Source organism: Zonotrichia leucophrys, chromosome 13, assembly GCF_028769735.1.
Source record: "Zonotrichia leucophrys gambelii isolate GWCS_2022_RI chromosome 13, RI_Zleu_2.0, whole genome shotgun sequence".
Classification (NCBI taxonomy): domain Eukaryota; kingdom Metazoa; phylum Chordata; class Aves; order Passeriformes; family Passerellidae; genus Zonotrichia; species Zonotrichia leucophrys.
In genome coordinates this window covers 7,885,972-7,900,720 of record NC_088183.1, presented here as the reverse complement: position 1 = coordinate 7,900,720, position 14,749 = coordinate 7,885,972, and the positions used below count along the sequence as shown (strand labels likewise).

General features: G+C 39.5%; 1 protein-coding gene across 3 annotated transcripts in view; it reads right to left on the bottom strand.

The window, feature by feature from the left end:
* Positions 1-1,558: 1,558 nt before the first annotated feature.
* Positions 1,559-14,749, bottom strand: part of FAM13B (family with sequence similarity 13 member B) — a 43,861-nt gene continuing 30,670 nt past the window's right edge. Inside the window, exons 15-25 of one of the 3 annotated variants that reach the window (XM_064724612.1) lie at positions 12,928-12,993; positions 11,674-11,884; positions 10,331-10,460; positions 9,796-9,877; positions 9,303-9,532; positions 8,891-8,974; positions 8,000-8,095; positions 5,733-5,816; positions 5,468-5,640; positions 4,948-5,049; positions 1,559-3,903 (exon numbers count right to left, since the gene is read on the bottom strand). In XM_064724612.1, coding sequence (XP_064580682.1) covers positions 3,780-3,903; positions 4,948-5,049; positions 5,468-5,640; positions 5,733-5,816; positions 8,000-8,095; positions 8,891-8,974; positions 9,303-9,532; positions 9,796-9,877; positions 10,331-10,460; positions 11,674-11,884; positions 12,928-12,993 — 1,382 coding nt within the window. In that variant the 3' untranslated portion in view covers positions 1,559-3,779. The remainder of the gene's footprint in view (positions 3,904-4,947; positions 5,050-5,467; positions 5,641-5,732; positions 5,817-7,999; positions 8,096-8,890; positions 8,975-9,302; positions 9,533-9,795; positions 9,878-10,330; positions 10,461-11,673; positions 11,885-12,927; positions 12,994-14,749) is intronic. The other 2 variants (XM_064724614.1, XM_064724613.1) reach the window with 2 other exon arrangements.

Here is a 14,749-nt window from a genome sequence, read left to right as displayed (position 1 = left end):
GAGGGAAAGCTTGGAAAACCCTGGACTTGTCTCAGAACTGGTTCTCCAGTAATAGATTTTCCTAATATAACTGAGCTTTTTGCACCCTCAGAAACATGCTGCTCCTCCCTTTCAACTAATAGTGTTCACCACAGTTATTTTCCTCATTAATATCCTAGTTCAATGCACATCGATTTGCAGCAGTTCCCACTAAACCATCTTTCAGGGATTTTTTTTTCCCTATTAGCATCCTGCTCACAGCAAGCTTCATTGAATAAATGATTTAAGAAAAAATGGGGGATTGCAAAATAGATCAGTAGGAACCTTGTTATCTCTTCAGGCCAATGTCCCAAGAATTTCTTTCCCCCATTTTCAGAGAAAGGCCATGTGATCAGAGGGAAGGTGACCCTGTCCCAACCCAAAGAACATGCCCAAGGCTGCCTCCCATCTCCTCTCCCTCCCTTGCTCCCTCAGCTTGGTGGTTCCTTGTTCCCACTTACCTGCAGTGCAGTCTTCACCTTCAGGAGTTCTTCGGCCGCTGCCACGCTTTAGATTGAAGAGAGATGGATTTTCACAGAGCACAAGAGTCAGCTTGAAAGACCTTGACCACTTTCTGTGAGCTCACAACATACTATGAAAGGCTCTTTGATTGAGAGGAAAAGCATCCTCTGGTGTGTACAGCAGAGTGCAAGCATCACCATGATATTTTCTGAAAAATCCCTTTGCCTGGACTTCTTCTCCTGGGAAGCTGAGAAGCCTCAGAGAAAAATGTAAATAATAATTATCTGATTCTCTTCTCCTGTGTTTGCTGCCTTGGAATGTGCTCTGGAGGTTGCTTACCAACAGGTGCATCTTTGATTGGCTTCATGTGAATTGCTTTTACTTAATGACCAATCAAAGCCAGCTGTGAGTAACTCTCTGAGGAGTCAGGTTTTTATTATGCATTCTTTTCTAGCCTTCTGATGCATCCTTTCTCTTTCTTTAGTATAGTTTTAGTATATAATTTTTTAAAATATAATGTAATCTAGTAACATAATAAATCAGCCTTCTAAGAACTTGGGAGTAGATTCTCATCTCTCACCTTGTTCTGGGGACCCCTCACAAACACCACAAGCAAGAGCAGTGTTTCCTGGCCACAACCAGCAGTAACTGCAGCAGTTCTGATTCCAGGGCTGAGAGATCCTCATGGATACAGAGCTGCAGTACTGGTTCCAGGGCCGAGAGATCCTCATGGCTACAGACACACACCCGATGTGCTCAGCTGAGGGCAGTGAATGAACGGTCCCAGGGTGGCTCCTGCTGGGGCAGGCAGGAGCCGTGTCCCGGTGTGCTCCCTGTCACCCCCAGCAGCAGCTGAAGCCCAGCCGGCACCACGATCCCAGCCCAGGAGCTGGGGCCCCTCCCCTGCACAGCCCGCGCGGCTCCAGGGATGCAGTTTCACCCCAGCCACCACCAGGGACCACCGCGGAGTTCGGACCCTCCTCACAACTACAAAGAGGGGCAGCAAAGGACTCAGCACTCCTTTTTAAGAGATGGCAGTGGAGGAGAAAGCATGATGAGAAACAAAACTACAAGACAATAAAGGTTAAGGTACTTTTATTATAAAAGTCTATACAATGAGCACCAGACATAGCAATGCAATTATATCTGGTTTAGTTATATATATTCCATATCTATATATCCATATAGATATATAGGTTTTGCTTTTACCAAAGTAAAACTGTTATATCACAAAATGCCTAGTTCTACCATTTATTTATTGCTCAACAAGGATGGCACAAAACACACTCAGCATAACTGTTGCCATGCTTATCTACTATACTGAATAAACAGCCAAACACTGCATAACAAACACAAAGCAGCTGTTAATTCTGAATTGGAACCAGTCTGATCACTCACTCACTTATAAAAATATTGGAATCATATAGATTTAAGCATTATAAAGGAGGAATATATTATTTAAAACATTTAAATAGTGCATATTGACATTTTGCATGTGGTATATAAAACACAAACATTCATGTACAACACTATACAGTACACATTAGTTTCAATGTTTGGATACACCCGTGTCTGCAGACTGATAGAAAAGGAACTGAAGTGTACATTGCACAATGGAACTGAATAAAATTGGTAAATGGTCTCAAAGACTACTTTAACCTCATAATTCTCTAAGGTCCCAGATCACTTTGCAGTTAAAAAAAAAACAAAAGAAAAAAAAAAAGGCATACCACCAGTGCTCAATAGTTTTAGTGCTTTTTTTTTTCTGAATTCCAAAAATACATGCCTACAAGCAGAGTAAAACAAACCAAGAAATATTCTACAGTACACAAATGAAATCTGAGCACTAAAAATCCTACTTGCAACCTATTTCATATGCTTCATGACAGAACAGCAAGTCTCTGAGGTTACGTGCGAGCCATTTCTTACATTGTGAGAAAGTTCATTTTTGGTCTTTCATAAAGCAGAGTGAATCATTGCTATGTTGACATTAGCCAGTCATAAAAACATGCAGTGAGAGTAGGTGCATGCAAAACATGGCCACAATCAAACTGATACACTGAAATAAAAAAAAAAAACAACTGAGAAAGCACCAGCTGAAATGAACATTTTGATTTTGCCAGATCAGAAACAGCTGCGGATGGCTGCTGCAGAGCAAAGCTAGTCCCTAAATCATCATTCAGCACAGCAGATGTGATACTCAAAACATTATTTAGATTCAACTCTGAAGCTAAATCATGCAAGGCCCATAAACTGTTTTGCTTACATCGTAAGGATTAGATAATGTATTTTTATTCTCCAACTGTAAAACAAAACCGTGATAAACAGCAGTAATCTTTCCACTCCAAACCGCCGCTTCTCCCTGTGGTGCGTGTTAACTACTCTGATTTTAGCCCTTGACACCATACTCCTTTCAGGTACAGTGGGATTTTAACTGTCCTAAGCCAGCTCCTTTCTGTGGAGCCACACAAGTCTGAGCACCACCAGATTTCCCAACCACCACAGTGTTCACTGTGCTCCTCAAATCTTCCGAAAGCGGAGATGCCGTATCCAATTCAGCCCAAACACTACGCCACCACTGGCTGATAAACAACAACCCAAAAAGGGATCAAATGAACAACAATGACATGAGTCCTGTAGGCAGCATGTGATTGAACTTTTCAGTTTTCCAAGGTTTAAAAGCCACTAAGAAAAGGTCACTTTCTGGTTTGTCCACTGTCATCTTTATCAAGGAGGAAACGTGACCGCTAATGAGCAAAATCCATAGACGTTAATTATTACTGTGTACAGGTGCAATTTAGAATACCAAAAAATCAAAGTTGTTCCACAGCAGTCCTTTGAAAGGAATTACAGTCTGTTTAAGTGTTCCAAGAATTAAGAGCTGTACCCTTAATTTGCTGATTTTTTAGGCAAGAGGAATAGTTCGGTGTAGCATTACAATATTAATAATTTCTTCAACAATGCAAAAGGTTAGTAATAACAAAAGTCTCAAAGTTCTTGAATGCTAAAGATAAAAAAAAGGCTATGGTTGTTTTGGAACAGGATGGATGCATCTGGAATACAAAACTTCGATGGAAACTATGTTTGCTAAAGTTGGATAGAGCAGTCTCAAACTCAGAAACCTTATTTGCTCTCTAGACAGGACCTACTTACCCTTCAAACATGTCCTAGTGGCACCACAGTAAAGTGCACAAACTGGATTCTTTCAACAGTGCATGACACATCAACACAAGCACCCAATAAGTACAGGGGTAGTATATGGAAACAGCATGTTACTCAACAGGTTGGAGCAATAGAATTTAAATTGATTTTGAAGAATCTTGTTTGCTGATAAGGACTTCCAACAGCCTCAGTTTGGCTTTGATTTTCTTGTACTCCCTGTACTCATCCAGCATTGGGACCCGATCTTCTTTCTGTACGTTCCTGTAAAAAGAAAAACATCAAAATTTCTACTAAATCATCCATCCTGCAGCAAGCCAAACACAGAAGCAGCTACAGGAAGTTATTTTAGGGCAGGTGAAAATATTATTGGCAGCTTGTTCACCGGCACGACATATTTTAGTTTATTGTAGTTAAAATTGCCATCACCTAAAAACTGAATTGAAAATCCAGCAGAATATTTTCAGCACAACTGCTGCAGCATTGGGTAACAACCATTGCCCTAAGCTCTCCTGGGAACTTTACTAACAGGATATGAAGGGTTTCATTTCAGATCCTGTGTATACACTACAGAAAAAGACACATTTAAGTCAACCTACATTTTTTACTGTAAGAAGATTGACCCACAAATTGGCAGCAGAGCATTATTCTTACTGGACTATAATAAATAATCTATTAATATGATTAACCTCATTATTTGCCATTGAAGTCAAAAGGAGTTTTGTTCCAAACTCAGTAAGTGCACAATGAAGCCACATTACTGGAATTTGTGTGACCAGTGGTCCAGGAGTTTGTAGCTCAGGAGAAATACAGGAGAAGGCAAAGTCAAGTGAGAGCATTTGCCAGTCAAGGAAGCGACCTCTTAGGAGTTTGCTCATGACATGAGACATCTCAAAAATTCAATGGGCAGCAATGCAATCCAATTCATGACAAAACAAATTAAAATATGAAACCTAAAAGAACTAAACTATATGGAGAATAAAAGTTACAAAAACCATTACTGGTAAAGCAAATATCCACTGCCAGAACTGACCTACTGGAACAAGGGGCAAATTTCCCTGCCCTATGTTAAAGAACAGAGATAATATGGGGTTTTTAAAATTAAAAAAACATAGTTTTTAGTAGGTATTTTTAAATGCTGTTTTTTTCAATGGAACTGTTAAAAATACACAAAGTTTTCTCCCTCAGGAGATTATTCACAGCAGATCAAAACAGATCAGATTCCAGCTGACAACATTCAAAGTTAGAAAATACATTTGGCTACATAATGAGGCTGCAGCCCAGCATCTGGTATTGAGCTAAACAAACCTTCCATTCTGCTGATAAAACTCCTCTTCAAATTCTCGTAATGTCTTACGTAGCTTCTTCTTCTCAGCTCTGGCTTTCCACAGTTGCTCCAATAATTCAGGCCTAAAAATTTCAAGGGAAAGAAAAATATGTTGGCCTTACAATAGAATTTCAATTCCTCAGAAACAACTGAGCTAGGTGCACTAATAATTTATTTGTCTGGCTCATAAGGAACATGCTGTCAGTTTGAAAGTGAAATGTTGAGAACAAACTAGCAGTTAAAAAAGGGGTATAAATTTTCTACTGTCTACACAGCTCAAGTAAGGCTGAAGAAGGTTTAGAAGATACTAAATAATTCACTGAGTACAAAAATATCTTAGTCAGACATGTCAGAGCAAAGAACACTCATTCAATCCAAACATTTCCTGAGAAGTGCTGAACGTGTCACTCCCTTTCACCCATCATCAGAGACTCAGTATCATGACTCTAACTACAATAATTACAACTATCATAATTAAATTATCCACTTAATTGTCCATACATAGAAGCAGCTCGGGTGCTGGAGAGCCTCAGGTCCCGGGTGAGTTTCTCTTGACCATCTTCAATATCAGACTCAGAGTTTTCAACTGGGCTTAGAACGGGCTGTGTTTGGGCAGCAGTTTTTAAGATTTCATTCAGATCTGTAGACAAACCATCACTTTCCTCCTCTTCCTCCTGAAAGTGAAAACAGAAATTCAAAACAAATATGATGTATTTCAGTTCCCTATTACAAGTGCTGCGAGTGTTTTTAAAGGCATTGCACCTACCTTAATTTCTTCAAAAAAATGGGCAGTTTCACCTTCAATAATGGGCTGTAACATCTGCCCCCGCCTCTTGGTTGATGGTGAGCCCTGGAAAATGGAAATTTGTTTCAAAATGTACAGTAAGGCGTCAAGTGCTGTTTGAAGTCAGAATTACATTGAAGACACCCAATATTTCCTCTCTAAGATGAATAAAAGACAACGAACATACTTACAGAGCACAAATCAAACAACCACAAAACCCAAAAAGCTCAGGTCCCCAAAGTATCCTTGACAAAGAAATAATTGTTGTAGCTTAGAATTTATTTTAAAATATTAATTTTCAGACTTCAAATAAAAAACAATTTGCTCTCTCCATGTTTTGTAGAAGATTCATAAAGTGCAATGATAGCTCTGAATTTGTATTTATTCTTCCTTCCAAACCAAAGCACAGTTACAGAGGGAGAGCTGGTTATCTCCTGCCAGACATCCATTGGGAATAATCCTATATTATTATATATATATCCTGGTTCCTTTTCCAGACCACTCTGAAGCCCTGCAGGTGGAAGTGTGAAATCAGAGCTATGTGTTGCCACCTCAGAGCCAAAATCCTTTAAACTCCAGCCTAAAGCAGTGTCCCTGTCCAGGTGCCTGTTGCACACCTGCCACAATGTCCTGCTCATCCCTTATCCCCAGACAGCAGAAGCAGCTCCAACAGATGTTCTCTGGACAGGAAAATGTGAAACACAAAAGCCACACAGACAATGACCTGTCAAAAACTTTAGTTTAGTCTCCTGCTTCTCTGCACATTTCCATACAGGCATCAGTGCATGTCATTGGTGTACCAGGATACAGTAAGAGATCTCATGGAATTAATTGTCATATAAACCTAAAAATCCATTATTGAATATAGATTGCTTAGAAGTTACCACTGAACAATCCTTGGCAATAAGAGAGTTCCTTGTATCTCTTATAGGTTTCAAAACCAAAGACCTGTGAAAAAGATTTTGCAGGTGCTGCCTACAGCACAGGTTAGGAATCATGTTACTGACATCTCTCCTGAATTTAAAATCCTTCTGGTGGGCTATAACCCATCCCTTTATTTCACAGCCAACAAGCCAGAATGGCTATGGTACAGTCATAAGGCTGCCCAGAATGTAAAATCCATCTCAGCTGAAGTCAGATTTCTGAGGGGAGAGATGGGATAGAGTTCAATCAATCAAGGGCACTACCCAAAAGCTGTGACTCACCAGCCACAGAGAAACTGGTGCCTAAGAGCAGCCTGTGTTTATGGAGTTCAGAAAGGGATTCTGATAGAAAAGCCTTAAACCTGACTGTGACAAAAATCATGTTTTTCTTTAAAAGGAGCCACCAAAAAAATGTATGTGCAAGAAAGGCAGAATCTTGACCTGGTCCGTTTATCTCAGTGTACTCCAGCTCAGAGGGGAGAGCTCAGAACTGTCAGTGACAATGTGAACAGCAGATTAAATTGCTGCTGAGTAAGCCCAGCTACCTGTGTCTGGAAGAACTGTCTGTATGCAAAGAGATTATCTCATGTCAGCTGTGCAGTCCCTTCCTTCCAAAAGGGTCAGCAGCCAACATCCAAACAGGTATTTTGCAAGTCTGGGTCAGTATGCAAGGCTTGGATTGTGGCTCATGCAGAACAAAACCAGCTGGCTGTCATTCCCCAGCTGTTTTACAGGTACCATAAACAAGGTTACATCAATCTCCTTGCACAGTATGAAAACTTTTCTTCCTCATCTCTTAGAAGACCACAGAGAGAGGATAGAAAATTCAGAAGGAAATGAAGTGAAAACACAATGAAAAAGCAGGGATGTTGTACAGATGCTGCAGGTGCTGTAACATGTCTCTCTCTGGGGAAGCATGAAGGAATGAAATGGTTCTGATGGCAATCCTGTCACTCAAGCCTCTGCTGACAGCAAGCTGCACTGCAACTGGTGTTACTATTCTGGGGAGGACTGAGAGTACAGTATGTCCTGGGGATCCATACCTAGCACAGGCACTTGGGAACATCTCAGCCACAGCAAGTTAGCACAGCTCACTTACTTCCACAGAGAACCATTTAATTCCCAAGAGCCATCAAGGTCACAGACAGCTTGGAACTGCTCTGTTCTCAGCTGTAAATCAATCAAATGCCTCAAGTACAATGACAACAATATCTTGTATCTTCCACAAGAAAGATGTTTCACACAACAGTGTCACTAGCTTTTCTAAAGGCAGCCTCGCAGTTCAGAAGTGGGAAAATAAACAGAAATAGCATTTGTTTTACTCACAAGAATAGGAGTAATGCTTGCTCTAGTTAACATTTGTTTTACAAGTCTGTATCTGTCATAAAGTGGCTTCACAATATGTCTTTCTTCTCTAGTAACCTAGAGGCAGAGAAACCAGAGAATTAATGATACCGGTCACTCCATCACAGACAAGCAAACACAAAGCTGTGTGCTTCTCCTGCCAGGCCACCAACATTCCAGCTAGGAATATAAAACTGCCTTACACTGTGTGCATGAAAGAGGGTTTGTGCAGATAAAAGGGAATAACTGGGTGCTTTTTCATTCTCTCTCACTTTAACACCCTGTATTTTTCAGGGAGAAGATTTAAGTGGTTCCTAAAAATTAGGGGAGCCTCAGCACAGGCAAACCCTGTATTTAAATATCCATGGAAAAAGGCAAAAAGGGACCAAGAAGTGAGGGAAAAGATGTGTGCCTGGCAATGATGATGGTTCTACAGAAATGAAAGGGAAAAAAGAAAAAGATGAAACTGTAGAGAAGGGGGGTGGGAACTGTCCTTTCATTTCTGTTTCTGTGAAATCCAGAATAACATTTCTGGTCTTTTCTGAGGAAATTCAATAATCTTGTTTATTTTTCAGACATCTCTTTGCCTCACAGACATATAAGGCACCAAATGACACCCATCACTTTGCAGACTCATATAAACTGCTGATTTCTGAAAAGCGGGCCTATTAATACATACTTTTTTTCTTTTTTAAGAAGTCAATGCAGCAAGTTCCTCAGATGGCAACATGGAGGCCAATAGATACCTTTATGTTTTGGAGAAGGAAAAAGAAGAACCCCCACACCAGCATTAAGTTCTGGTCTTAGTACTGCTCAAGAGTTACTGCTGTCTATGCACACAATGGCAGAGTTTGAAATAAAGCCAAGCATTACCGGCCGTCCATGTTGGCTTTCATAATACAGGAGGCTCTTCTGGAGAGATGTTTTCTCTTCTACCAAATGGTCCTTTGTCATTTTCTATCAAGAATAATTAGCATTTAATCAAACACAAGTCACTTTTATTCGCTATCCAGATGCCTAAGCCAAACTTAGCTTAGTTAACATCATACAACCCACCTTCCTCCATTTAAAGCTGTTCAATATTGTCAGCACAAATTTGTAAATATTTTAATACAGAGCAATGATAATGTGGTTCATGTTGACAATTTCCCCACTGAGTCTGAAATATGATGGCCTGGCAAGGGGGTGTTAGCCAGAGGCAGCATCATGTGATCAAGTGGTATCTCAAGTGCTCTATTTCCCCCTTATTGTCTCGGAAAGAGCCTATCCATGACCTCATGCTTACCTTTATATCTTCTGGCAAACATCTCTCAACTCGTTTTTCCTTTAATCTCTTCAAAATGAGTTCAAGTGTGGCCTCCTTGGTGGGCTTCTTCTCTTTCTGCACAACCCTCATCTCATCCTCATTTTCCTCATCCTCTTGGTCAAGAGAGGAACCAAAGCTTTTTGGAAGAGTGTTACTTCGTGGACGTGTTTGAGGTATGAATTCTCCCTCTGAGCTCCTCTGCTTTGCATCTGAAAAGAGAAAAACTGCTCAGTCCAAAGGTTTAAAATAACACAGTTTATTTAACTGCAAGTACAGCAACATAGCAATTTGCACATGGAAAGTTTCCCTCCTAAAGAACTAAAGCCATAAGAATAATCTGATTTTTGAATAATGCAGAATGTAGAAATGAAACATTTTTGTGTGCTGTGGAAGTTTACCGAATGACTTAGCCATTTCAGTCATGGAGATAATTTGTGTTGCAAGAGAAAAAGAAACTGTAGCAATCTCTTACCTTTTATTTGCTTTCTCAATTTGGTAAGTTCAGTCATCCATTTTAAAACTTTTGGATTAGCTGCAATATCACTATAGGAGGGCTGAAAAAAATACAAATAAACTACATATTAAAATAAACACACTAAATCTTGTTTAAAAATACTTCTTTCAAGATTTGGTAAGATTTGTGATGGCGAATGTGAACAGTTACAGGAATGCCACTCAGTATCAGTTCAGATCTCAGTGCCAACATAAGGACAACACCTCTGAAAATAAAATTGAAACAACTTTGACAGCTGAACCAGGGAGTGGTAAGACACTTCTGCTTTTCCACACATCTGAAATGGCCTCAGTCTCTCAGCAGAACTGTCACTCTGTCCTCCTCTGGCTCTGGCATTCTGGCACATTTTCTAATATTGCTGTTGCTCAGCTCCCTTTTGCAGTGTGGAACAAAATTCTCATTTGTGAACAGTTATTCAATAATGAACCACAAGAGTCACTCAGCCCTCCCATGCAGTCCTTTATCCTGAGTAAAGACAGAAGTGCTAACCTACCTTACTGTTTTTCTCTTTTTCAAACTGTTCCTCAAATTGCTTTATTTTTTTCTGTAATTTCTTGACAAGCTGATAAGGTGTCTTATCTTCCCTTTTGTCATCTTTTGAGCTAAAGGATGCTCTTCGTGTTCTGTTTAAAAACATTTTAAAAATGTCATTTAGATAATTGAGTGCAAACAACACGTATATTTAAGAAAGAGTTTAATAATTTCATTCTTCATGAATGAATTAAACAGCTTCACTCAACTGTCTCAGGTAAGTTAAGAGATAATTAAGCCAAAAAGTATATTCACATAATTTGTTAGTCTTACTGATACATTTCTTAGATTTTGCTAACAGACTTAGAAAGTACATGGTTTTGGTTTTATATCATCTTTCACACAGCTCCTTGACATTTGCTGCTCTTGCAAAGTGTTTATTGTTTCAAGACTGACCTGAGAATTTTCCATAACACTTATTATACAAAGTGCCTGAAACATCCCTCAACACAGCCAGTGAAATCTATGCAGTTCAAGATATTAGCAATACTAATCTAATAATCCACTAGAGCAGATCCTTATTAGTCTCAGAATGAGGAGAGCAGCGATTTTCATCAGCACTTTCTGCAGGTCAGTCTTCTACATCATTTTAACAGTACTTGGTAAATGTCTTCTGTGGTTAATCAGAGAAAACTTGCACAAGATCTTTTTGCATCAATAAATCTGCCAGACAGACAACTAGAAACTCTAAACTTGTTCCAATCTCCTGTTTCAGGCTCTCTCATTTTTATGACATTATTTCTTCCCTAACAAGCATGAAAATTCTTCTCAACTTCCCTTTCCCAGTAACAGGAGCAGACAGTACAGGTCACAAGTTATTTACAGTTTTGGAGAGTCACACTGCCCAGTTCACAAATACAAATAACCTGCAGCTTGTTTAGTGACAACTCTAATATACTAGGCTAAAAAAATACAAGAAAAAAAATGCCAGAGCTTACATAAAATCAGAGCAGAGTCTAGCAAAGCCTGGTAAACAAAGGATATAAATACTACTTTCAGCCCAGGAAGTGCCATTTGTCCCAAGCTGTGACCAAATGCCAGGGAAAGCTCTGCAATCTTGTCCTATTTTTATCCTCTTTCCCTCAGCATCTGTCAAAGGCCACTTGGAGAGCCAGATCCCACCCCAGCTGAACCTCTGCTCCAACTCTCTGCAGCAGTTCCTGGGCAGGCAGAGCAGCCAAATGGTCACACAGTGTTTGACCTTGGTCTTCATTCAGATCATGAAAACTCGTGGCAATCTCAAACAGATGTATTTTCATCCTGGCTTAACACATCCTGCCCTCCAGACTGCAATAAAATACACACCTAACAAAAGAAAGTGCTTTGGATGAAGAGTCCAACGTTTCTGGATCATGTAAGAAACGCTGGCTTTGCCCAAAATCCAAACTCCGATGTGACAAAATGGGATGACAGTCCTCTTCCAATGGATGGTTAGTCATCCTCCCAGCCTGTGGGGAAAGCTGAGCTTCTCCAGATTCACTGTCCTCCTGCCAAGACTTGAAAGCAGGAAATGGATCTAGAAGATAAAAAAAAGACACAAAATGGTATTTTTCTGTTACCAGAACTATCAACAAGAGTTGAAACAAAAATGCGAACCCAATGCTTAGTCTTGTATGCTCTAGAGGATGTGGTGTCATACACAAAGTGAATAAAAACAGTGAAATGCATCAGAAAGCTACAAATTCTGTCATAAAACTGAAAGAAAAAGGTACTGAAATGAAGTATGCACACTAGGATCCCTTTTTCAAAGTGTATCTTGGGAGTATGCATTTCTGAGCAGTTCAACAGTGTAAGAGAGCCTTATTTATGTATCAGAAATATAAAATAAGAAGAATATGTTTATTGTCCATTCCAGTATTTTACTGTGGAAATTCATTTTCATACTGTATGCATGTACTTTGAAAGTTGGTCCTCTTGGTTTTGAAGAAGGTTTAGGGACAATGCCCATTTGCTTAAATCTTTTTCAAGGAGTGTTTTTGGGTCTTATGATAAAATCTACCTTTACAACACTAAGAAAAAGAGATTTCTTAATTTGTGGAAGGTGATTTTTTAGGGAGATTCCAAAACAATCAATTCTTTCAAATCCCTATGAAAAGCTCCTTGCTAACATTTCTTATAATTGACATGGTTTTTTTGCTGTCTAAAAAAAAGCTGACACAGCCTTTCAATTACTTCAATTTAAAATCCCACCCCCCCCTTTTCCTTTCAGAGTTGCCTGTTCTTTTTCCTAGTTCAAATCAGAAATTTGAAAACTGGGTTCAAAGTGTGCAGAACAACAATAAAACCCACAAAGTAATCTTCAAAAAAAAAATAACCCTTGTACCTGCTTTCCACTGCACATTTACTAAGTATGATTGGGAATTTTTTGTTGTTTTTCAGCTGTGATCTTGCCTGTTTGCACAGCACAAGATACAAGAAGGAGACCTTTTTCAATCAACAAAAAAGCTGCAGATCAGAATATTCCCAAGATATAAGGGACAGCAGGTGAAGGGTTAGTTAGAAAGCAAACCATCAACTATCAAAAGGCAGATAACTGAACGTATGGCGAACCATACTTACCCTCCCCTTCTCTCTGCAGATGCATTGTTTTGAAATCAATGAGGGGGAAAGTGATAGGGCATGGCGCTAATAAAATGAAAAAGAATGGCAAAAATACTAAAGTGAACACACAGCACAGTCAGAACAAACTATACATAACATGTAAAGCAGGAAGATACAGTACCAGGGAAAAACATCCCATCTTTTTGGAGCAGGCCCTGAGCACTCTCAGCTTCCAAGCAATTCCCATGGCAGGTAAGGATGCTCAGTCCTCAGCCAATTTGAACTTTTACTGGAAAGGTTTACAAAGAACTGGTAGAGGAATAGTAAAGACTTATTGCAGTTTAATAAGAGACTCGTGCATCCTCACATGAACAAAGGCAAGCTCTAATGTTTTTGATCAGAGCTTGTAAATAATAGAGATGGTGGTGATTTCCAAAAAGCAGAGCAAATGCAGAAAAAATACTCAGAAATATAAATCTATAAATATAAACCATTCTGCATTTTCACCTTGGGCCAGCAAGCACTTGATGTTGCTTCTCAAGAACCCTGTTGCATACAGGCCTTTAGTTTTCTACTAGATTTGCTTTAATTACCCAAACCTTGCAACTGAATTTGGACTAGTACAGGTTTCTTAACAAAATCACTCTACTTCAATGGAATGCCACAAGGACTTGCAGTGTCTTGGAAGGCTGAGTTCCTAATAACCATCCTAAACAGGACTGAAGTACAGTCAATGCCCAAATACTTCACAGTGAGATTAAGACCTCTTGCAAAGAACATGATTTAATACCAAGAAGTTATAATATAAATTTATAAAGAGATACACTGCTCTATTTTCAAAACAAGAGTCATAAAGCTATTTGGGGAAGTAAAACCAAAAGCAACTTCATGAGCAGATATAAGGAAATAATGAAAATGGATGCCACAAACCTTCTGAGAATACATATTAAGTCATCTTAGCACAAATAGAGGATGCAACAAAATGTAATGTGCAAGTAAGCAATTAAACTAAATAAAACACTGAAAACATAAACAGGATTTTTATGTTTTAGCTTTTGTTCTTAACCTGGGCAACAAGAATGGAAACCTGGACTCAGTGTCTCTGGGTGCCTGCAATTTGACTTTGTGCCAGGACATACCCTGAATGTGCAGTTTGCTAGGGCTCAAGAGCACCAACCAGCAAATATTGTACAAAACAAACGAAGCCAATCACAAGTTGCAAACCTCATTATTTGCAAAAGGGTTAAAAGAGAAATGTGGGCTGATGAAGTCAATTAATTTGCAAGACAGTCAACAGCAGTGACAAACCACCAATCAGTTCTCACCACTGGAGCTTCAGGACAAAGCTGGATGTGCTGACAGCTCCAAGCTGCACTGGTACAGAACACACATTCCAGCTTTCCTTCCCTCATTTTAATACTTCCAACACTGCAACCACAAGTTCAGTGCAGTGACTCCTTGCTAAGGTTTCACTGTGACACTTAAAGGCATCTCAAGGAACAGCTGTCACTGGAAGAGCCTGCTGAAAGTTAAAACCCTGTCCCTGCACAGTTAACCTGCACACATCTATCAAGTTGTACTGCAGGTTTTCCAAACCAGAACTGAGTGGCCTGTGGCCATTGCACTGTCAGTGACAGCTCACTGTGGTTTAGCACCTTAGATCACTTGTTTTTTAAGGTGTGATGACTCCAACACCAGGCAGAGGAAACATGATATAAGGAAGACATAAAAAAAGAAGTATTTTGAAAAGAAGGTATTGACAAGAGTGTTCTGCTCTGGTTACAAAGGACTTATGGTTGTTTTAATAGTTTAACCAAACATTTGAGCAATAAATTTCAGT